The sequence below is a fragment of the Sphaerodactylus townsendi genome, linkage group LG01 (genome assembly GCF_021028975.2).
Source record: "Sphaerodactylus townsendi isolate TG3544 linkage group LG01, MPM_Stown_v2.3, whole genome shotgun sequence".
Taxonomy (NCBI): Eukaryota; Metazoa; Chordata; class Lepidosauria; order Squamata; family Sphaerodactylidae; genus Sphaerodactylus; species Sphaerodactylus townsendi.
In genome coordinates, this window is record NC_059425.1 from 10,257,819 (window position 1) to 10,281,300 (window position 23,482).

Here is a 23,482-nt window from a genome sequence, read left to right on the forward strand (position 1 = left end):
GCCACGTGAGACAAAGAAGGCTTAGCTCACCGGCAGAAGATGGCATTAGTAGGGGACAGGCAGGGGAGAGAGTTCCAGAGTTTTGGTGCCGTGACTGAGAAGGACCACGTGAGAGGCAGTGTGGGGTAGTGCGTGGCACAGTGAGGTGGAGTCTAATCTGGAGAGCCGGGTTTCATTCCCCACTACTACATATGAGCGGCAGACTCAAGTCTGCTGAACCTGGTTGGTTTCCCGACTCTTCCACATGAAGCCTACTGGGTGACCTTGGGGCAGTCAGTTTTCTCCGAGTTCCCTCAGCTGTGTTTACCTCACATGGTGTCTGTTGTAGGGAGGGGAAGGGAAGAAGTTTGCAAGCCCTTTGAGACTCCTTGCAGGGGAGGAAGGTGGGATATAAATCTAAATGCCTCCTCTTCTTTCGTCCTCAGTTGCCACCCGCCTTATCTGAGAAGATGAGTTGGGATTTATATTCCTGCCCCTTTCTCTCCTGTAAGGAGACTCAGAGGGGCTTACAAACTCCTTTCCCTCCCCCCCTCACAACAAACACCCTGTGAGGTAGGTGGGGCTGAGAGAGCTCCAAAGAATTGTGGCTAGCCAAGGTCTGCCCAGCTGGTATGTGCTGGAGTGCACAAGCTAATCTAGTTCCCCAGATAAGCCTCCACAGCTCAAGTGGCAGAATGGGGAATCGAACCCGGTTCTCCAGATTAGAGTGCACCTGCTCTTAAACCACTACCCCACGCTGGTGTAGTCAGGGGCATCCAATGTGGGGCCTGCAAAGATAACCATAGCTGCTGGGTTTAGTCCTCTCTATGAGAGTTCTGAACTCCAAGTCTTGGTTGAAGTGACTGCATCTTAGTGTATCATCCCTGGAAGTCTGACCCTGTTCTTTTTTTTTCTCTTTCCTGTCGCCTTCTAGAACCTTCTGAAGTCCTCACCATGGGTGACATGAAGACCCCGGACTTCGATGACCTCTTGGCCGCTTTCGACATCCCGGACATAGACACAAACGAGGCCATCCACTCTGGTTCCGAGGAGGCGGAAGCTCACATCAAGCCCGTTCCGGTGGAGGCCGTGGTCCCAGACCACGTCCTCCCCCACGGCGACATCACCACAGTCAGCGTCATCGTGAAGAACACCGTCTGTCCGGAGCAGCTGGACCCCCCGGACAGCCGCGTCAAAGACAGCCACGCGATCGGGCCCCGCTTGCTGCAGAACGGGTTTGCTCCCTCCGAGGTCCCCCACTCCCCGTTGGCTGGCCCGGCCGAAGTAGCCGCCTCCACCAACGGGGAGTGCTGGACGCCGAAGGAGAAAGCGGCGAAAGGCCTGGACCTCTTTTCCCACTTCAGCCCCGACCCCAACGAGGACGGGGCGGCCAACCTGATCGACCAGCCCCGAGAATGCAAACCGAAAGAGAAGCCCCTCTCTGTGCCTTCCCTCTCCCCGTCGCCCACCCTCCCTTCCGCCCAGCCGCCGGACTGTCGAGAGCCGGCGGCAGAGATTGCCGGGTCTCTCCCATCGACTTTTCCGCAACCTTTTGAAAGCGGCTCGTCCGGCGGAGCGGGCCTTCCGCCTAGTCCTCCTCCGCTGACTCCCTTGGCCATCAAGCAGGAGGCAGACGGCGAGGTGCCCTGTCGGGGAGGGAGTCCTTTGGGCCCCCCCAAATCAAGCTCCGTCTGCTATTCTGTGGATGATTCTGCCCGGGGGCCTTGGCCTCGTTCGGAGACAAACGTCAACAGTGGCAGCGGCCCCCGAGTCAAGCGCTCTCCTGCCAGCCCTCCGGGTCCCTTTTTCAAAAGTTCCCCCCAAGCGGACAGGAGCCTCGGCCCCTCTGCGTCCCCCAAACAACCGGAAGGAGGGGCCCTAAAAGAGGAGCCCGTGGAGAAACCCGTGCAGTGCCCACCGGACGCGTCCAGCGGGGAGGAAGAGGAGAATGATGACGAGAGCACGGGCTCGCCTTCGTCCAATTCCTCGCGGCCTCTCAAAGTGAGAATCAAGACCATCAAAACCTCTTCCGGGAGCATCACTCGGACGGTCACGAGGGTCCCCTCGGACTCGGACCCCGGTGCCGCCAAGCCGCCTTCCGACCACGACTCCCAAGGGGGACCCGTTGCCGAGGAAGCCGCGCCCCCCGCTCCCGCTGAGAAAGGGGAGGGGCCGACGGAGTCCCCCAACCCGAAAATGGTGGTGACCAGCCCCTTGAAGGTGATCGAAGGGCCGAAGGTCATCAGCGTGCAGCTGGGAGACGGCACCAAAATCAAAGGGACGGTCCTGCCCGTCTCCACCATCCAGAACGCCAGCAGCGCCATGCTGATGGCCGCCAGCGTCGCCCAGCAGAAGGCGGTGGTGTTGCCCAGCAAAGCCGTGGCCAAGAACATCATCAGCTTGGTGCCGCAGGCCTTCCCCAAGGCCTCTGATGCCAGGGGCAACGTTGGCACGGTCCCCCAGCCGGCCGCGGCGACGGCTGCGGCGAACCAGAAGGTCAACGGCACCACGGTGGTGGTGATGCAACCGCAGAACTCTTCTCCTCCCGTCGCCGGCACGGTCATCTCCCGCAGCCAGTCCAGCCTGGTGGAGGCCTTCAACAAGATCCTGAACAGCAAGAACCTGCTGCCCACTTACAAGCCCAACCTGGCCCCCCCGACGGACTCCAGCCTGACCCTGCCGCCCCTCGGCTACCGGTGCCTGGAGTGCGGCGACGCCTTCGCCCTGGAGAAGAGCCTGGCCCGCCACTACGACCGGCGCAGCATGCGCATCGAGGTGACCTGCAACCACTGCACCAAGCGCCTGGTCTTCTTCAACAAGTGCAGCCTCCTCCTGCACGCCCGCGAGCACAAGGACAAGGGGCTGGTCATGCAGTGCTCGCACCTCGTCATGCGGCCCATTGCCCTGGACCAGATGATCGGCCAGCCCGACATCACCCCCTTGGTCTCCGTCGCCTCCCTGAACGCCGGCAAGGTGGCCGCCGCAGCGGGCGTGACGCAGGAGGCGGTGGCCGCCGCCGCCAACGGGGGCGCGTCTCAGGACCTGCCTGTCCTGCCTTTGAACGGCGGCAGCGAGCCGGCTACCACCAACTCCTGCCAGTGCCTGGAGTGTAAGGAGCAGTGCAAGGATAAAGCAGGCCTCGCGGCTCATTTCCAGCAGGCGACGCCATCCTCTTCCACGGTAAGGCTCAGAAATTGAGGGCTGGGGGTGTGAGTGGAGGGGGAGAAGCAGGGCTCTTGGGCCAGGGTGCCTGTGGCGAAACGTCGTGTGGTATAGTCCTTTGAAACGGCGTGTGGTATAGTCCTTTGAAACGCCCTGTGGTATAATCCTTTGAAACGCCCTGTGGTATAGTCCTTTGAAACGCTGTGTGGTATAGTCCATTGAAACGTCGTGTGGTATAGTCTTTTGAAATGCTGTGTGGTATGGTCCTTTGGAACGTCGTGTGGTATAGTCCTTTGAAACGCCATGTGGTATAGTCCTTTGAAACGCCGTGTGGTATAGTCCTTTGAAACGTCATGTGGTATTGAAACGTCATGTTGTATAGTCCTTTGAAACGTCATGTGGTATAGTCCTTTGAAACGTCGTGTGGTATAGTCCTTTGAAACGCCCTGTGGTATAGTCCTTTGAAACGCCCTGTGGTATAGCCCTTTGAAACGCCGTGTGGTATAGTCCTTTGAAACGTCGTGTGGTATAGTCCTTTGAAACGTTGTGTGGTATAGTCCTTTGAAACGCCCTGTGGTATAGTCCTTTGAAATGCCGTGTGGTATAGTCCTTTGAAACGCCCTGTGGTATAGTCCTTTGAAACGTTGTGTGGTATAGTCCTTTGAAACGTCGTGTGGTATAGTCCTTTGAATCGTCATGTGGTATAGTCCTTTGAAACGCTGTGTGGTATAGCCCTTTGAAACGTCGTGTGGTATAGTCCTTTGAAACGTCATGTGGTATAGTCCTTTGAAACGTCATGTGGTATAGTCCTTTGAAACACCATGTGGTATAGTCCTTTGAAACGCCCTGTGGTATAGCCCTTTGAAACGCCCTGTGGTATAGCCCTTTGAAACGCCCTGTGGTATAGTCCTTTGAAACGTTGTGTGGTATAGTCCTTTGAAACGTTGTGTGGTATAGTCCTTTGAAACGCCGTGTGGTATAGTCCTTTGAAATGCCGTGTGGTATAGTCCTTTGAAACGCTGTGTGGTATAGCCCTTTGAAACGTCGTGTGGTATAGTCCTTTGAAACGTCATGTGGTATAGTCCTTTGAAACGTCCTGTGGTATAGTCCTTTGAAACGCCATGTGGTATAGTCCTTTGAAACGTCGTGTGGTATAGTCCTTTGAAACGTCGTGTGGTAGAGTCCTTTGAAACGCCCTGTGGTATAGTCCTTTGAAACGCCCTGTGGTATAGTCCTTTGAAACGCCGTGTGGTATAGTCCTTTGAAACGTCGTGTGGTATAGTCCTTTGAAACGTCGTGTGGTATAGTCCTTTGAAACGCCCTGTGGTATAGTCCTTTGAAACGCCCTGTGGTATAGTCCTTTGAAACGCCGTGTGGTATAGTCCTTTGAAACGTCGTGTGGTATAGCCCTTTGAAACGCTGTGTGGTATAGTCCGTACTTGAGTGCTCCTTTTCCTTCATAACGTTTGTTCATTAATGTATTTACTTATTACAATGGCCGTTCCCCACTTCTCCTCTTAGCTTGAAGCAGCTGCAAAAAGGGGAAAGGTTAGACTTTGAACCTGTCTTGTTCAGGCAGACTAGACATCGCTGGTTGCTAACCAAATTGAGAAACGGTGCTTTTGGTTAAAGGAAAGGAGGACATTCCCAAAGCTTGAGAGTGACTGATGCCGGTAAAATCCAACATGTGTGTATGTCGTGTGAGCCTCAAAAGAGGGCAAACGTTTCAGGTTGTCGTGGGCAAGACTTCAGCACAGCTACGCATCAAGCCCTGTATCTGCACCAGTAACCAACACAGTATTCCATTGAGCATTGGAGCGCGGCGACGCCTTTATTCCGTCTTTATTGACGCACATCAGAGTGACTACGGAAGAAGCCGGTTCTGGGAACTGACTTCCAGAATGCCCTTTCGATCCACTTCCGCAATTGTTTGCAAGTGGATTTTGCTATTCCGCACAGTCAAATCCAGCTGCAAAGTGGATTGGAAGTGCATTATTCTGCACGTGCAGAAGGGGCCTTAGTAGAGCCAGCTTGTACAACTTCCACATTCCGAGTAGATTTTGGCTGCCTCCGGGTGTGCCCGCTGGTAAGCCCCTACACTCAAGATTTCGGTGGCGTTCCGGGCTTGGCATCGTGGCAGCTGACGTGTGCTCCTGCCATACCCTCCGCGAGCTTCCAGTGGTGGCCTTAGGTCAGTGGTGGCGAACCTATGGCACTCCAGATGTTATGGACTACAATTCCCATCAGCCCCTGCCAGCATGACCAATTGACCATTCTGGCAGAGGCTGATGGGAATTGTAGTCCATAACATCTGGAGTGCCAAAGGGTCGCCACCACAGCCTTAGGCTGTTCTTTCCTCTCCTTGCCCTTCATGGCGCTAACTCCTTTTCTTCCCCCTTTCTCCATCCCCCGCAGGTGTGCAGCACCTGCCCCATGATCATGCCCAATCGGTGCAGCTTCAGCGCCCACCAGCGGATGCACAAGAACCGCCCGCCCCACGTGTGCCCCGAGTGTGGGGGGAATTTCCTCTTGGCCAACTTCGAGGCCCACCTGAAGGAGGCCTGCCTCCATTTCTCCCGGAGGATAGGCTACAGGTAGGAGAAGGTGACGGGGTGTCTGTTGCTGTCTACCTCGGGTCCTAGCTAGGACTCAATGGAATACTTTTATTTATCTAATCTAATCTAATTTAACTTAATTTAATTGTTAATTTAATTTACTTTGCTTTATTAATTTACTTTATTACTTCACTTTATTAATTTATTAATTTAACCTAATTTAATTTTTAGTTTAAGTTAATTTATTAATTTAATTTAATTTAATTTTTAGTTTAAGTTAATTTATCAATTTAATTTTTTAGTTTAGTTTAAGTTAATTTTTAAATTTAATTTATTAATTTATTGATCTAATTTTTAAATTAAATTTATTAATTTATTGATCTAATTTTTAAATTTAATTTATTAATTTAATTTATTAATTACTTTACTTTAATTTATAGGCCGCCTCATCCCCGAAGGGCTCGAGCCGGCTCACAACATGGCTGTTTTCCAAAACAGCAACATGTCTACAACCACAAAACTTAACCCAGCAAAGCTCTACAACAGTTAGTAACAACAAATGGATGTTCACAACATGATTGTGTTCACGCTGCCACAAAGCCAAGATCTCGTAGCGCCGCAGGTACAGATGGTGCAGGGCCTAAGATGGAACCAGGGCCCAAATCCGGGGTGGTCCAGACAGGCTGCTTTGATTTCACTGGGGGGCGGTGGAACCGCTGCCGCCTCCCTCCAAAAGCCCGGGTGGAACAGCTCTGGCTTTACAGGCCCCAAGTGGAACTCACCAAGGTCCCAGGGGTCTGGACAGCTGGAGGGAGAGCGTTGCTCAGGCCGGCCAGGAGCCGTAGCTGCCCTGGCCCGGGTCGAGGCCAGCCACATGGTCGCAGGGTCAGGGATTACCAACTGCTCTCTAAGGCAGGGAGGTCATACATGCGGCCTGGGGGCTGGATCCGCTCCCTTGTTTTCTTTTTGTGTCATTCTATTCAGTGGCGTTGCGCCAATAGGGCTGGGGACACCCCGCCCTAGGCGCATGCCATTGGGGTCACGGGGGCAGGAGTTGGGGCTTGCAAGGTCTCCTGGGAAGTGTAGTTCCCACCAGGCGGCTTTTAAAGGCTTCTTTCAAACTAAGGTAGTTCCCAATTGGCCATGCTAGCAGGGGCTGATGGGAATTGTAGTCCATGAACATCTGGAGAGCCGCAGGTTGCAGACCCCTGGTTTAAACTAAGGTAAGAGCCCCTTGGGGATGGGGCGGTCTATAAATCCAAATGATAAATAAACTAAGGTAAATAAAGGGGGGGGGGCTGGGCGCCATTTTGCCAGGGTGCCATCCCCCCCGGCTCTGATCTCCTTTTAGGATTTCCTTCTTCACCGGATGCGTAAGGACGGGGTGTGTGGGGGGGGGATATTCTGTTTGACTCCTCCTCCTGAGGTGGCCATCTTGATTTTGTCTCCACTTCCTGTGGAAGCCATCTTGGGGGCAGCGCTCACGGCCCCCTCTCAAAAATCTCAAAGGTCCCCAAAGCCTAAAAAAAGGTTGTGTGGGGGGGGGGGTGTCTCCTGATTTTCAGAATTCACTGTCACCATTTGGCATTTGCTACCTTAGATTCATCAATTCGTTTATTAGGTTTGTAGGCTGGCCTTCCCCCTTTCGGGCTCGGGGCAGCTTTCGAGTTTCTGCAACACACAAGAACAATATAAATGGCAATAAAACGGGAAATTAAAATCATAACTGTAGTCATCACAACAACTGTAATAAAACGTTACAGAACCCAGTGGTAGCTTAAAACTCAGTACTGCAATATCTAATTCCTGTGGCCATAGATAGGAGAGGGAGGCCGTTGATGGGGCAGGCCATTTTGATGCATAGAGAAGAAGAGGAGTTTGGATTTTTATCCCCCCTTTCTCTCCTGCAGGAGACTCAAAGGGGCTTACAAGCTCCTTGCCCTTCCCCCCCTCACAACAAACACCCTGTGAGGTAGGTGGGGCTGAGAGAGCTCCGAGAAGCTGTGACTAGCCCAAGGTCACCCAGCTGGCGTGTGTGGGAGTGCCCAGGCTAATCTGAATTCCCCAGATAAGCCTCCACAACTCAAGTGGCCGAGCTGGGAATCAAACCCGGTTCCTCCAGATCAGAGTGCACCTGCTCTTAGCCACTACACCACTGAATAGAGGACAGACGTTATCATTATCAACAGTTGGTGGTCCTGATAGTTAAATGGAATCTCTGCACTCAGAAGCAAGGCCCGACTGAGAGCCAGCGTGGTGTCGTGGTCAAGAGCAGGTGGATTCTAATCTGGAGAACCGGGTTTGATTCCCCACTCCTCCACCTGAGTGGCGGAGGCTTCTCTGGTGAACCAGGTGTGTTTCCACACTCCTACATCCTGCTGGGTGACCTTGAGCCAGTCACAGTTCTCTCTGAACTCTCTCAGCCCCACCTGCCTCTCAAGGTGCCTGTTGTGGGGAGAGGAAGGGAAAGAAGCTTGTAAGCCACCTTGAGTCTCCGTACAGGAGAGAAAGGGGGTATAAATCTAAAATCATCGTTGTCTTCTTCTACCAACTGCAGGGGGACATACACTTCACATCCTCCTTGTTATTTTTCGTGAGGCATCTGCCTAGGCCAGTGGTGGCGAACCTATGGCACGGGTGCCAGAGGTGGCACTCAGAGCCCTCTCTGTGGGCACGAGCAAACAGATTTCCCCCCACACACACACACACATCTAGGCTGGCCTGGGCCGCTGGGCTCGATTATTAGCATCAAACCTAAGACCTAGTTTTGGGGAAGCAGTGTAGGTAACCCTGTTAAGAGCAGATAAACCCCACTGATTTTCATGCGAAGAACTAAAGCACAATCCTTTTCCTGGGAGTAAGCTCGGTTGCTGGCAATGGGGCTTGCTTCTGAGTAAACCCCCCTAGGGTCGTGATTCACCTATTGGAAGATTGCACAGTTGCTTCAAAGCAAAGCCACTGACTACCACCAAGTTTACTCCCGAGTAACACACGCCTCAGAGCCAGCCATTTCTTTCTAAACGAAAAGCCTCAGTATTCTACTTAAATTGCTGTGTTGGCACTTTGCGATAAATAAGTGGGTTCTGGGTTGCAATTTGGGCACCCGGTCTCGAAAAGGTTCGCCGTCACTGCGCCTAGTCTTTGTGAGAGGCGGGGTGCTGATCTAGCCCGGCTTTTGGACCGATCCAGCAGGGCTTTCTGATATGCTTTTGTTGTTGTGCCAGAGAGTAGAAGCTGGTTGCCATTTTTCTCTCTGCCACACAAGGGTACATGTGGGGCATAGGTGGGCACAGCAGCCACCCAAGAGCCTCTTTCCCTCTCCGAAACTTGCTCTGTTCTGGAGTCACTCAAGGTGCCCGGAAGCTGCTTAGTCGTTTGGCTAGGTGTTTACTCCATCAAATCTGGGTCCTTCAGACAGTCCCACTGCTGCCTTTACGCGTGCTCTATCTGCCTCATGGCGTTCTGCCGCCCCCCCAGCGCCCACGCCCACATCTACACGCAGCACCCGGGCTTCAGCAACCAGCAATCCAAGTAAGGGCAGGGGACCTGCTCACGGGGCAGCGGTGCGGGGAGCAGAGCAACTTTGGATGGTGCCACACTCAGCATGTGGCTCGGGAGACCGCTGGCCGTTCCGTAATGCTTTAGTTTGTTTAGCAATCTGGCCTTGAAGATCCTCCCGGGCTCCAGTGGGCTGGTGGAGATCAGAATAAAAGGCTGGGTGACCTTGGGCTAGTCACAGTTCTTCAGAGTTCTCTCAGCCCCACCTACCTCACAGGGTGTTCGTTGGGGTGGGAAGGGCAAGGAGATTGTAAGCCCCTTTGAGTCTCCTGCAGGAGAGAAAGGGGGGATATAAATCCAAACTTTTCTTCCGCTTTTTCTTCTTCTTCCTCCTCCTCCTCCTCCTTCTTTCTTTCTTTCTTTCTTTCTTTCTTTCTTTCTTTCTTTCTTTCTTTCTTTCTTTCTTTCTTTCTTTCTTTCTTTCTTTCTTTCTTTCTTTCTTTCTTTCTTTCTTCCTCCTCCTCCTCCGCCTTCTTCTTCCTCCTCCTCCTCCTCCTCTTCCTTCTTCTTCTTCTTTCTTCTTCCTCCTCCTCCTCTTCCTCCTCTTCCCTCTTCTTTCCTCTTCCTCCTTCTCCTCCGCCTCCTTCTTCCTCCTCCTCCTCCGCCTTCTTCTTCCTCCTCCTCCACCTCCTCCTCCACCTTCTTCTTCCTCCTCCTCCTCCTTCTTCCTCCTCCTCCTCCTCTTCCTCCTCCTCCTCTTCCTCCTCCTTCTTTTTCCTCCTCCTTCTTCTTCTTCCTCGTCCTCCTCCTCCCTTTCGTTCTCTCCCTCGGTCCTCGTGGCTGACGGTGGTTTGTCCCTGCAGGATGATCTACAAGTGTGCCATGTGCGATACCGTCTTCACCCACAAGCCTCTGCTCTCCTCGCACTTTGACCAGCATCTGCTCAACCAGAGGGTCAGCGTCTTCAAATGTCCCGACTGCCCCCTCCTTTTTGCCCAGAAGCGGACCATGCTGGAGCATCTCAAGGTGAGAGCCAGAACCTGGAAGTGAAGTGCCTACAAGACAGAGGCTCCGTTTCAATCGCTGGGTCACCCACAGAAATCAGTGGTGATGCAAAGAGCCATCAAGCCGATTAGCTGACTTAAGTGATGGACGCCGGAAGGTTTTTGGAGCATCCAGGTCAAGGCAAGAGATGAGCAGAGGGCCGACCTTGCTTAGCTTCTAGAGAATCTGATGAGATCAGACTAGCCGGGCCATGTCATCCAGGGGTCCACAATTCAAGAAGGGTATTGACAAGCCGGAACGGGTCCAGAGGAGGGCAACAAAAATGGTTAAAGGTCTGGAGTCCGTGCCCTATGAAGAGAGACTTGTCTCTGACTGGAGTCCCCTGGAGAGCCGGGTTAGAAGGAGGTAGGACCGAAAGCTAAATGGCCAGCAATTCTGCTCAGTATAAGCTAGTTTTTGATCTCCTGTATTCGGTTCCTGGCCTCTCCAGTAGCTGATGGAGGGAAAGGCTTGTCTCTGACTGAGTCCCTGGAGAGCCAGTTAGAGGAGGCAGGACCAAGCTCGGTAGGCCAGCAATTCTGCTCAGTATAAGCCAGTTTTTGATCTCCTGTATTCGGCCCTGTATTCGGTTCCTGGCCTCTCCAGTAGCCGATGGAGGGAAAGGCTTGTCTCTGACTGAGTCCCTGGAGAGCCGGTTAGAGGAGGCAGGACCGAGCTCTGTAGGCCAGCAATTCTGCTCAGTATAAGCTAGTTTTTGATCTCCTGTATTCAGTTCCTGGCCTCTCCAGTAGCTGATGGAGGGAAAGGCTTGTCTCTGACTGAGTCCCTGGAGCCTAGGTTAGGACTGCAGTCAGAGACCAGCTGCCTGTAGGCCAGGCAATCGTACTCAGCAAAACCTAGAACTGAAATACTGGTTATTCAGTTCCTGAACCAGTAGCTGAGGTAGGGAAAGGAATGTCTGCTCAGTATGCTGCTTGATCTCCTGTATTCAGTTCCTGGCCTCTCCAGTAGCTGATGGAGGGAAAGGCTTGTCTCTCACTGAGTCCCTGGAGAGCCAGTTAGAGGAGGCAGGACCAAGCTCTGTAGGCCAGCAATTCTGCTCAGTATAACCAGTTTTTGATCTCCTGTATTCGGCCCTGTATTCGGTTCCTGGCCTCTCCAGTAGCTGATGGAGGGAAAGGCTTGTCTCTGACTGAGTCCCTGGAGAGCCAGTCAGAGGAGACAGGACCGAGCTAGGTAGGCCAGCAATTCTGCTCAGTATAAGCCAGTTTTTGATCTCCTGTATTCGGCCCTCTATTTGGTTCCTGGCCTCTCCAGTAGCTGATGGAGGGAAAGGCTTGTCTCTGACTGAGTCCCTGGAGAGCCGGTTAGAGGAGGCAGGACCGAGCTAGGTAGGCCAGCAATTCTGCTCAGTATAAGCTAGTTTTTGATCTCCTGTATTCGGCCCTGTATTCGGTTCCTGGCCTCTCCAGTAGCCGATGGAGGGAAAGGCTTGTCTCTGACTGAGTCCCTGGAGAGCCGGTTAGAGGAGGCAGGACCGAGCTAGGAAGGCAAGCAGTTCTGTTAAATATAAACCAATTTTGGATCCTCCAGCTAGTTTGGGCAGTTCGACGCGGCCCCCGTTTGCCAGCCCTTATGCTGACGATTGCTGCTTTGGTAGAACTCTGACCCTCCCCTGGGCCCTTGTGGGGGGCAACCGCGGTCGCTCAGTCTGACCCACCTTTTCCGTTTGGGCCCAGAACACTCACCAGCCCCAGAAGCCCAAGGAGGAGCCTGCCAAGAAGCCGGCCGCCGCCCCCCTCACCCCTAAACCGGAGCCGGCGGAAGAAGAGCCCCCAACACCAGCGGCCAAGATCTTGGACACCTCCTCCTCGTCTTCCGAAGACGAGGACCCTGCCAACCCCCCCGAATTGCAGAAGAGCAAACGTGGGCAGCTTCCAGCCGTGAAGTCCGAGGTGAGCAGGCGCCTCCCCGATAGGAACAGGCTGGACCTCAAGCGGCATCTGCTTTCACTCCTGGTTCCCCGAGATGGCGACGCAGTAAAACGCCGTGCAATACGCGAAAAAAATCCACGGCAAGGTGAGCAGGGGGGTGGTACAGCCGCCTTCTCCTTGTTTTGAGGTACTCGGGGTCGATCTCTCTGAGCGCAGCCTACCTCGCAGGGCAGTTGCAGGGGTTATTTAGAGGAAATTAGAATTGCACACAACACCAACAACAACCTTTATTTGGCATTTAAAAATGGGTTCTAGAGCGTTGCCAGACATTTTTGAAATACAAATCAAGAGTACATTGAAAGCGCAGACAGGAAGACTGTATATAGCAGTATACATTACTTAGAAAGTTCGGTCACTTGCAAAAGAAATTTTGCTACTTTTTCCAAGAGCACGACATCTGTGTTGTTTAACGGAAGCTCCACAACAGAACAGTCAGAGTCACTTTCAGATTTGTCTAGGGCAGGGGTCGGGAACCTTTTAGACTCAAAGAGCCATTTGGGCCCATTTTCCCCGGAAAAGAAAATTCATAGAGCCGCGACTGCCGTTCCGTCTCTGTAAGCGGACGGAGGCGCCGAGGCTTTCTTCTCAAGGCGCAGGCCACCTTCGGGCAGGTTTACCTCTTTCAACCGGCCGGACAGCCGTTGTGGTTTTGCTGCTTCGTGCTCCTCCTCCTTGCCTCTTTCCTCTTCCATCAAAATCCCCCAGTTATCTCCAGGGCTGAGTTGGGGCTTCTGGACTGCTTCGGGATTTTTAGTTTAACGGCTGGTGCTGGCTTTTCTCTTCCATCGTTCTCCTGGAAGAGAAAAGCCAGCACCAGCCGCCTCTACTTCAAAAAAAATCCCTGGAAACAGTCCAGAATCCCCCCAGCTCAGCCCTGGAGTTGGCAACGCAGGGGAGTTTCTGATGGGTTTCGCTTTTATCGTATCGAAAAACACTGGAGCTTGCCGCTTTTTCTTCCCCAGCGTGGCGGCGCGGAGGCCGCTTCTCCTCGCGTGGCGGCTGGAGGCCGCTTTCTCCCCGCAGCACCGAGGCCGCTTTTTTTTCTCTTGGGTGGTATGCGGCGGGCGCCTGAGGTCGCTTTCTCAGCGGCGGTGGTAATCGGATGCCACTTCTTCTTAAGCGGGCGGCGCTGAGGTCGCTTCTCTCCGGTCGGGACGGGCGTAACGGCGGCAGTCTCTGCGCTGGGTAAGGGGGCGAACTCCCACGCTGCTCAGGAAGGGGCGCGGGAGTCCAGCTAATTCACAGGCTCTTAAAGACGCTTATGCTGCTTCCTCATGCGGTCAGCAGGTTCCCCGACTCCCCTGGTCTAGGGCCAGCCTGGGAGAGAAATTCCTAATGCCCACATTATCTCGGACAGTCAAGAATAATGTGAGCAAGAGTCTCCACTTGGTTTTTACAGTGTGGACAAACCCGATCCTGGAGAGGGATGGATAAGTAATGACCTTTGTAATGGCCGATGGGAAGGTATTGGATCTGGCCCTTGTGATAATCCATCTCTGTTGGGGAATTGCACACACAGAGCTCCTGGAAGGAAGGAACTGGATCAGAGTGAGCAAATTCAGTGAATGCACAAGTTGTGGTTGGCCTTGTCCCAGATTTGGGCTTGGTGCCTTAATGGGGGGGGGGGCGCACCCTTGTCGGGCTCTGCTTGAGTTTCCCACCCTCCCCTACGAGCCAGCGTGGTGTAGTGGTCAAGAGCAGGTGCACTCCAATCTGGAAAACTGGGTTTGATTCCCCGCTCTGCCACTTGAGCTGAGGAGGCTTGTCTGGGGAACCAGATTAGCTTGTGCACCCTTAACACATGCCATCTGGGTGACCTTGGGCTAGTCACAGTTCTTCGAAGCTCTCTCAGCCCCACCCACCTCACAAGGTGTTTGTTGTGAGGGGGAAAGGAGATTGTAAGGCCCTTTGAGTCTCCTTGCAGGAGAGAAAGGGGGGATATAAATCCAAACTCTTCTTCTTCATCCCGCCTAGCACATTTGAGTTCCATCTGTAGTCTCCAGCCCCTCCTTCTCCTCGCAGAGTCTCCTCGTGGCTTCGACAGCCATTCTGGTGTTGAGGACAGAGTGGTGGACAAGGACTCTGGATCACCCAGGGTCCGAATCCCAACTTCTGCCCTGGAAGCTCGCCGGGTGACTGTGGGCTCGCCACAAACTTGTTGCCTTGGCCAACCTCACAGGGTGGTTGTTGCAAGAAAATGGAGGAGAGGAGAGAACGGTGTTCTAAAGCCACTTGGAATCCCAGTCAGGGAGAAAAGTGGGACAAAAATAAATGAATGCATCGTTTTGAGACGTGCCCGGCACAGAGCCAGCGGGGAGCGGTGGGTAAGAGCGGTGGACCCTAAGCTGGAGAACTGGGCTTGATTCCCTGCCCCTCCACATAAGTGGTGGACTCTTGCCTTGTAAACTGGATTTGTTTCCCCGCTCCTCCACATGAAGCCTGCTGGGTGACCTTGGGCCAGTCACTGTTCTCTCCAAACTCGCTTAGCCCCAACCACCCTCACAAGGTGTCTATTTTGGGGAGAGGAAGAGAAAGGAGTTTGTAAGCTGCCTTGAGTCTCCTTAACATTGAGAAAATTCTTCTTTTTCTTCTTCTTCCTAACCCCTTCCTCTTCCTTCTCTTCTTCCTTCTCCTTCCTCCTCCTCTTCTTCTTTGTCCTCCTCTTTTTCCTCTTCTTCCTCTTCCTTCTCTTCTTCCTCGTCCTAACTCCTCCTCTTCTTCTTCTTCTTCTTCTTCTTCTTCTTCTTCTTCTTCTTCTTCTTCTTCTTCTTCTTCTTCTTCTTCTTCTTCTTCTTCCTCCTTTCTATTCCTTCTTTCTCTTCTTTATCTCCGTCTTCCTTCTCTTCTTCTTTCTCCTCTTCTTTCTATTCCTTCTTCCTCTTCTTTCTCTCCATCTTCTCTTCTTCTTTCTCCTCCACTTCTTTCTATTCCTTCTTCCTCTTCTTTCTCTCCGTCTTCCTTCTCTTCTTCTTCTTTCTCCTCCACTTCTTTCTATTCCTTCTTCCTCTTCTTTCCATCTTCTATCTTTTCTTCTTCTTCTTCTTTCTCTTCCTTTCTCTTCCTTCTTTCTCTTCTTTATCTCCGTCTTCCTTCTCTTCTTCTTTCTCCTCTTCTTTATTCCTTCTTCCTCTTCTTTCTCTCCATCTTCTCTTCTTCTTCTTTCTCCTCCACTTCTTTCTATTCCTTCTTCCTCTTCTTTCTCTCCATCTTCCTTCTTCTTCTTCTTCTTCTTCTTCTTCTTCTTCTTCTTCTTTCTCTCCATCTTTCTTCTTCTTCTTCTTCTTCTTCTTCTTCTTCTTCTTCTTCTTCTTCTTCTTCTTCTTCTTCCTCTTCTTCTTCTTCTTCTTCTTCTTCTTTCTCCTCTTCTTCTTTCTATTCCTTCTTCCTCTTCTTCCTACTCTTTCTTTCTACCTATCAGCTTCTGAAAAAAACAACCCCCCATGCGGTGGGGGTGGGGCAGAAGTGGTGAGCCGGGGACCCCGGCTTGTTGGGCCTTCCCCTCTCACCAAACGCCGCCTGCCTGCTTCCAGCGAGAAGGCTCCCATGCTCAAAGAAATGTTGGCCAGAGGCAGAGGCCGTGAGCAGCGGAGCCCCGTTCGTGTGCGGCCCCCTGCAAGGGCTTTGTGGGAGACGGAAAGGAGTTTATGCGCTCACCCTGTTGTCTTCTCTCTCTCTCTCTCTCTCTCTCTTGGGTCGTTCCCCCCATCAGTGTGTAAAGAAGTTTCCGTGCCGTTTGTGCGAACGCTCCTTCTGCTCCGCCCCCAGCCTGCGGAGGCACGTTCGGGTGAACCACGAAGGCATCAAACGCGTCTACCCCTGCCGGTACGGACCGACCTCCATGCTGTGGAGAAAGAGAGCCTTTTTCTTATTCCTTCTGCTTTGGTCTTCCTTGCTTTGAAAGGAAACCCTCTTACAGATGATATCTGCTGGATAAGCAGTGATAGCTGATGTATTGTCAAAGGCTTTCACGGCCGGATTCAACTGGTTCTGGTGGGTTTTCCAAGCTGTGTGGCCGTGGTCTGGTGGATCTTGTTCCTAAAGTCTCGCCTGCATCCGGGGCTGGCACCTTCAGAGGTGTATCACAGAGGGAAGTCTGTTACACACAGCCCGGAAAACCCACAACAATCAGTGTATGCCACTTGGTACAGAGAAGAGGGAGCCGTATCTCCAAGGTTGTGTGAGGGGAACACCTTGCTAGTAACCCGTGCTTTGGGACAAGGATGCCAGTGTAAATATCCAATATCCAAAAAGGATGTCGAAGAGATAGAAAAAGTGCAGAGAAGGGCAACAAGGATGATTGAGGGACTGGAGCACCTTCCTTATGAGGAGAGGCTGCAGCGTTTGGGACTCTTTCGTTTGGAGAGGAGATGGCTGAGGGGGGATAGGATTGAAGTCTATAAAATTATGCATGGGGTAGAAAATGTTGACAGAGAAATTTCTCTCTCTTTCTCACAATACTAGAACCAGGGGGCATTCATTGAACATGCTGGGGGGAAGAATTAGGACTAATAAAAAGGAAACACTTCTTCACGCAACGTGTGATTGGTGTTTGGAATATGCTGCCACAGGAGGTGGTGATGGCCACGAACCTGGATAGCTTTAAAAGGGGCTTGGACAGATTGATGGAGGAGAAGTCGATTTATGGCTACTAATCTTGATCCTCTTTGATCTGAGATTGCAAATACCTTAGCAGACCAGGTGATTGGGAGCAGCAGCAGCAGGCCATTGCTTTCACCTCCTGCATGTGAGCTCCCAAAGGCACCTGGTGGGCCACTGCGAGTAGCAGAGAGCTGGACTAGATGGACTCTGGTCTGATCCAGCAGGCTAGTTCTTATGTTCTCTTATGTTCTTAATGTTGAAACCATGGTGAAAAAATTGAAATATTGGCCGGGGGGAGTAGGCGGGGGGAATTGAAATATATGCAAGATATCCTGTCCTATCAAATGAACTAATTTTAGAGCGTTAACAACATATCCATGATTTATAAACTGATCAGCATATCGAATTGTGATATTTGGGAACACTGGCGTGGTTGTGGGGAATCGTCCAGTGTAGTGGTTAAGACCAGGCGTAGCGGTGCAGTGTAGTGGTTAAGAGCCAGCGTGGCGTAGTGGTTAAGAGCAGGTGGAACCAATTTGATTCCCCGCTCTGCCACTTGAGCTTTGGAGGCTTATCTGGGGAACCAGATTATCCTGTGCTCTCCAATGCACACCAGCTGGGTGACCTTGGGCAAGTCACAGTTCTTCGGAGCTCTCTCAGCCCACCCACCTCACAGGGTGTTTGTTGGGGGGGGGAGGGAAAGGAGAGCGTCAGCCCCTTTGAGTCTTCGTACAGGAGAGAAAGAGGGAGGGGGAGATATAAATCCAAACTCTTCTTCTTCATCCAGTCTGCTGGCCCTTTGGATGGGGCTACCTGGGAGCTTTGGTTCTTGAAAGCTCATACCCTGGATCTCTTAATACAGTGATGGCGAACCTTTTCGAGACCGAGTGCCCAAATTGCAACACAAAACCCACTTATTTATCGGAAAGTTCCAACACGGCAATTTAGCCTGAATACTGAGGTTTTCGTTTAGAAAAAACGGTTGACTCAGAGGCGTGCGTTACTCAGGAGTAAGCTTGGTGGTAGTCGGTGGCTTTGCTTTGAAGCAACCGTGCAACTCTTCCAACGGGTGAATCACGACCCTAGGAGGGTTTACTCAGAAGCAAGCCCCATTGCCAGCATCTGAGCTTACTCCCAGGTAAAGGATCACGCTTTAGTTCTTCGCATGAAAATCAGTGGGGTTTAACAGCGCTTAACAGGGTTACCTACACTGCTTCCCCAAAACTAGGTCTTAGGTTTAATGCTAATAATCGAGCCCAGCGGCCCAGGCCAGCCTAGATGTGGGGGGAGGGGGGGCACTCTGTTTGTGCGTGCCCACAGAGAGGGCTCTGAGTGCCACCTCTGGCACCCGTGCCATAGGTTCGCCACCACTGTCTTAAGAACGTAAGAAAGAGCCTGCTGGATCAGACCAGGGTCCATCTAGTCCAGCTCTCTGCTACTCGCAATGGCCCACCAAGTGCCTTTGCGAGCTCACCTGCAGGATGCGAAAGCAATGGCCATCTGCTGCTGCTGCTGCTCCCAAGCACCTGGTCTGCTAAGGCATTTGCAATCTGAGATCAAGGAGGATCAAGATTGGTAGCCATAGATCGACTTCCCCTCCATAAATCTGTCCAAGCCCCTTTGAAAGCTATCCAGGTTAGTGGCCATCACTACCTCCCGTGGCAGCATATTCCAAACACCAATCACACGTTGTGTGAAGAAGTGTTTCCTTTTATTAGTCCTAATTCTTCCCCCCAGCATTTTCAATGGATGCCCCCTGGTTCTAGTATTGTGAGAAAGAGAGAAAAATTGTACCAAAGCGGAAGGCCCCTTGAATCCCGCTCTCCGGCCTGTGGGGAGGGGGGTTGCGTGAATGCCCCCGAGGCCTCCTGTGGTTTCTCACCCGCCTTTCCCTCTTTCCTCCTGCGGCACAGCTACTGCACCGAAGGGAAACGTACCTTCAGCAGCCGCCTCATCCTTGAGAAACACATCCAGGTACGTCACGGCATCAAAGTGACCGACGAGACGCGGAGCCAGGAGGTGCTGATCACCCGGCTGGGCTCCAGGAACTCCCAGGTAGGCCCAGGGGGTTCTCTCGCCCCTCCAGAATTCTGTGCCGCTCAGACACATAAAGCACGCTTCCGGCTTCGCGTTACAGCTCTCCATTTCTGGTGCGTTTGCTTTGCAAACAACCTGTACCTTCTACATCAGACCTGGGCATCATACGGCCCACGGGCCACATCCGGCCCGCCGGATGACCCTGACTGGCCCCCCTGCCTTGCTGGGGAGCGAGGCGCCTTTGAAAGCCCTGCAGAAGCCGGTTGCCTTGGCTGCCGGCTACTGCAGGGCTTTCAAAAGCGCCTCGCCCCCCTGCCTTTTGGCCCGGCCCTCCACAATATTTTCTGTTTCTTATGCGGCCCCATGGAAAAAATAATTGCCCACCCCTGTTCCACATCATCATAGAGTTGGAAAAGACCCCAAGGGCCATCAAAGTCCAACCCCCTGAAATGCAGGAACACACAATCCCTTTGAGTGTGCAGTTGTTTAATCAGGAAGAGAAGTCTTGGGTCGATGTGAAGGGCTGCGAGTTTTCTCCAGAGTTTTTCTCTTTTCACCGAGTCGAATGCTCCCTTGAGGTCCAAAAAAGGCCACACTTAGTTTGGAAGATCTGTTCTTGGAGTATTTATTAGCTAAGTGGGCCAGGACATGGGCCTGGTCTAGTGTTGATTTCCCCTTGGAAAAGCCCACTTGTTCGGGGCGGATTGGGAACACACAATCAAAGTACTCCTGACAGATGTTCATCCAGCCGCTGTCTCTGAGGCAGCAGAAAACAAGCAAGCTTGCTCCCTCTTTGACATGGCATCCGTTCAAATATTTAAACATGGCTATCATGTCCCCTGACCCTTAACCTTCACTTCTCCAGACTAAACGTCCCCAGCTCCCTAAGCCTCTCTTCGTAGGGCATGGAGTCCAGACCTTTGAGCCTCTTGGTTGCCCTCCTCTGGACCCGTTCCATCTTATTAATTGATTGATTGATTGATTGATTGATTGATTGATTGATTGATTGATTGATTGATTGATTAAACTTATAGGCTGCCTCATCCCCGAAGGGCTCGAGGCGGCTCACAGTATGGCTGTTCTCCAAACAGCAAATCAAAACAACATAAAACTTAAACCCATTAAAACTTAAGCAGCAGTTACTCACGACAAATATAAATTAAACAACAGAAGTTGTTTAACAAGAGTTGTTTAAAACAGGCGCCCGATCTAAAGGCCAAAAACAAAGGGAGGGAATAGGCAGGGCCCGTGGTGGAATCAGGGAATCAGGCCCAACCAAGGTGGAGAAAGAGGGACAACAGGCAGCCTCAGTTTCAGTAGGGGGCAGTAGAACCGCGGCCAGCCCCCTTATCAATGTCCTTCTTAAATTGCAGTGCCCAGAACTAAACACAGCACTCTATGGGAGGTCTGACCAATGCAGAATAGAGAGGTACAATTACATCCCTCGATCTTGACACTATACTCCTATTGGTACAGCCCAAAATCGCATTGGCTTTCTTGGCCGCCGCATCACATTGCTGACTCATGTTCAGTTTATGGTCTACTAAGACTCCTGGATCCCTTTCGCATGTAGTGTAAGCTGCTTTGTTTTCTCAATCCCACCTCTGCAGGCCTCCGGCCGGAAGCGCAAGCTGTCCTCCGACGAAGGAGACTCGTGCAGTGAAGAGCCAGACAGTACCACTCCCCCTTCCAAGACCCCCAGAGGCGACAGGAAAGCCCAGTACCACTGCCGTAAGTGCGGCTACATGGCCTCCACGGCGGCGGATTTCCAGGAACACATCCCCCAGCACCGGACAGGCGAGAGCGCCCACCAGTGCCACGAGTGCGGGCTCTGCTTTACTTCTCAGGTCTCCCTCAACCGCCACCGCTTCATCACCCACAAGAAGAAGAGGGGGGCGGGCGACGCGGAGGAGCCGGGGGCCCAGGGCGACCCCAAGGAGGGCTCCCCTCCGGACGCCGAAGGGAAACTCTTGTGCACGGTTTGCGGCAAGGGCTTCGACACGCAGCTCAACCTGAAGACTCACTTCCGCACCCACGGGATGGCGTTCATCAAAGCCCGGCAGAACGTTGGGGCGGAGAACTAGCCCGCCGGTTCGGGGGTGATGGGCGGAGCCTCGCCCCGGGTTCGGAGCGGAAGGGGCGTCCTCGCATCCGCCTCTCTCCTGCCTCAGTCGGATCGATAAGCTTTGATGGCGGAGGGGTCTCCGGGAGCCTTATTTATAACCTAGATCAGCGGTCTCTCAGGCCCTGCTCTTTGCTCCGGGGAGCGGGTCCGTTCCCCCCCCCTCACGGATTGTGCCAGGGGGAATTGGGCGGGGCATTACGTTTGGGGGAGGGGGCGGGACTGGACTCCGAAAGCCCCGAGGGACTGTTTCCTTGCGGAGATATAACTGAGTGCCTGGAGGCGTTTTCTGCAGCCGTTCTGGTAATCACTGTAAAAAGCAGGCGATTGGCTCCCCACGTCTCCTTTCTTTGCCTGACCCCGGCACCTCGGGCAAAACCATTGCTACATTTTGGGCAGCAGCTGGGCGACCATGCCCCCACCCCATCCCCCGGCGTCCATCTTGCCGAACTCCCCCCTCCAGGTTCCTTCAGGAGGGATCTCTGTTTTTTTCCAGCTCTGTTTGGGATTTCTGGGGGTGGGGGGGTGTCTTCACTTCCATACACTCTTCTCCCGACACCCCCTGCTTCTTTTAAACAATTCCTTGTGTTGGTTTTCAGGTGCTTACAGGCTGGATTTAACCCCCCCTCCCCCTCCCCACCCCATGGGAATTACAGGTTAATTCTCTCTTGTCTTTCTCTCTCTGTGTGTCTCTCTTTCTCTGTCTCTCATTCTCTGGGGAAAAAAACCCCACATCTGCTTCTGGCCTGTTGGCCATCAAGTAGCTTCTTTTGTTTGTGTGCTAACCTTTTCGAGCCATTCCACACGGTGGAGTCGAACCGTTGCTCCCCCAGATGCTCCTCACGCGGATGTTCAGTTTGTCCATGTGCGCGTGGGCTTGGGTAGACTTTTCCACGGAGTCTGCCTATCTTTCCTCTCTGTCTCCTTGGAGAACGGCTGTTTCCGGGTAGCGCAGAGCAGGGGAGACGGGGGCAGATGCGGCACCAGTTCTTTGTGGTGGCAGGACCGGGGATCCGACCTTTTTGCAAGCCCGAGGACCAATAAGAAACCCGCTGGCAGGTTGATCCCTCGCACCCTCTAGACCAGGGGTGTTCAACTCTGGCCCTCCAGCATAGCAGGGGCTGATGGGAATCGTAGTCCATGAACACCTGGAGGGCCAGAGTCGGACACCCCTGCTTTAAAGGTCCCTTGGAAACTCACGCCGCCAGTTGGAATCGGCATTTGATCCCTTAAAGCAGGGGTGTCCATTCCCATCAGCCCCTGCTGGCACGGCCAATTGGCCATCCCGCTGGTGTTCTCTCCCCCCACTACGCCCACATTGCAACATCTTTTGCCGTGCATTGACACCTGTATTCCACCCCTCTTGCCTCCGTGTTCTGAATGCAAGGTGGCTCTTGGAATGATCCTTTTTCCCAGTGGCACCCTGTGGCTAAAATCATGCCCTTCGTCACAGGAGTCCAAGATGTTTCGATGCTCGAGGTGGGCAAAAGCCAGGGAGCTTCTCCCCACGCCCGGCGTGGGCCAGGAAACTCAGTTGCACACGCCACACTGAAAAGGTTTAGGCTCCTGTCTCTTTCTGTCTGTTCCTATGGGGCTTGCTTGAGGAACTGCCCAAATAATTTTGACCTGGGCATATCCTGTCTCGCCCTCCACCACCTAGCCAAAAATCAGGCCTGTCTGTCTCCCAGTCTGTCCTGCTGTAAACCTCCCTCCTCTCTCTTCCATTGGGCCTTCTGCGTAATCATGTCTCAACACAGCCTGTACGCTGGACTGTTTTGCTGTAAATCACGGCATTGGATCTCTTCCCCTCCCTCCGCCGGGATGCTGTTGTCCCCCTTCCGGAGTACCCCATTTCCTAGATCACGTGACCAAGAGGCCGGCTGGCGGACGCGACACCCCCTTTTCGGTTCCAGCGCAAGGATTGGAGAATATGTGTCTGTTCTTTTTAACACACATGCCTTTTCATGTTTGGGGTGGGGGGGCAGGGGAGGGATATCTTTCCCTCCCACCCTTCTCTTTCTGAAGTACTTCAGTTTTCGGAGGGGGGAAGGACAAGATCGGTCTTTTATTTTTTAGTTTGTGCATAAGTGAATTATTTTTAGTAACTCGGTTTTTTCTGTTTTCAGCTAGTCACTAATGCTTATTAACCAAGCGTGTGTCTTTAAAGAGAAATCTGTAACATACACTTTGAAACGGAAGCCTGACTGTTGTAAGTTCTTATTTCAGAAAATAATAGTGACGAATCTGCTTTGCGGTTTGGAGAGAGATCCTTTTTTTGGTGTGCTATAAACAGTTAGGAAAGGTTTGGGCGCGGGCGGGGGGCGGGGTGAAGGGAATGACGAATGGGCCAAGGTTTGATTTTTATCATGGTTTGCACATTTTAAAACTTATTTTGTAATCCTCACAATAACATGTCAGACACTGGGTCTAAGAAAGAAGTCATGTGTTGTTCTGTGATCTGAAGTACGCTTGTTTGCAAAATGCTCTCGGGCTGTGGTAAGGGCCTGCGGTGGGAGTGGTTTGTGCAGAAC

General features: G+C 52.5%; 1 protein-coding gene across 1 annotated transcript in view; it reads left to right on the forward strand.

Moving 5' to 3' along the window:
• Window positions 1-23,204, forward strand: part of ZNF687 (zinc finger protein 687) — a 45,893-nt gene extending 22,689 nt beyond the window's left edge. Inside the window, exons 2-12 of the mRNA XM_048503731.1 lie at window positions 914-3,159; window positions 5,557-5,735; window positions 6,325-6,327; window positions 7,708-7,713; window positions 9,060-9,227; window positions 10,058-10,220; window positions 11,939-12,198; window positions 12,242-12,278; window positions 15,903-16,015; window positions 18,706-18,847; window positions 20,440-23,204. Coding sequence (XP_048359688.1) covers window positions 934-3,159; window positions 5,557-5,735; window positions 6,325-6,327; window positions 7,708-7,713; window positions 9,060-9,227; window positions 10,058-10,220; window positions 11,939-12,198; window positions 12,242-12,278; window positions 15,903-16,015; window positions 18,706-18,847; window positions 20,440-20,913 — 3,771 coding nt within the window. The 5' untranslated portion in view covers window positions 914-933 and the 3' untranslated portion in view covers window positions 20,914-23,204. The remainder of the gene's footprint in view (window positions 1-913; window positions 3,160-5,556; window positions 5,736-6,324; window positions 6,328-7,707; window positions 7,714-9,059; window positions 9,228-10,057; window positions 10,221-11,938; window positions 12,199-12,241; window positions 12,279-15,902; window positions 16,016-18,705; window positions 18,848-20,439) is intronic.
• Window positions 23,205-23,482: the final 278 nt, after the last annotated feature.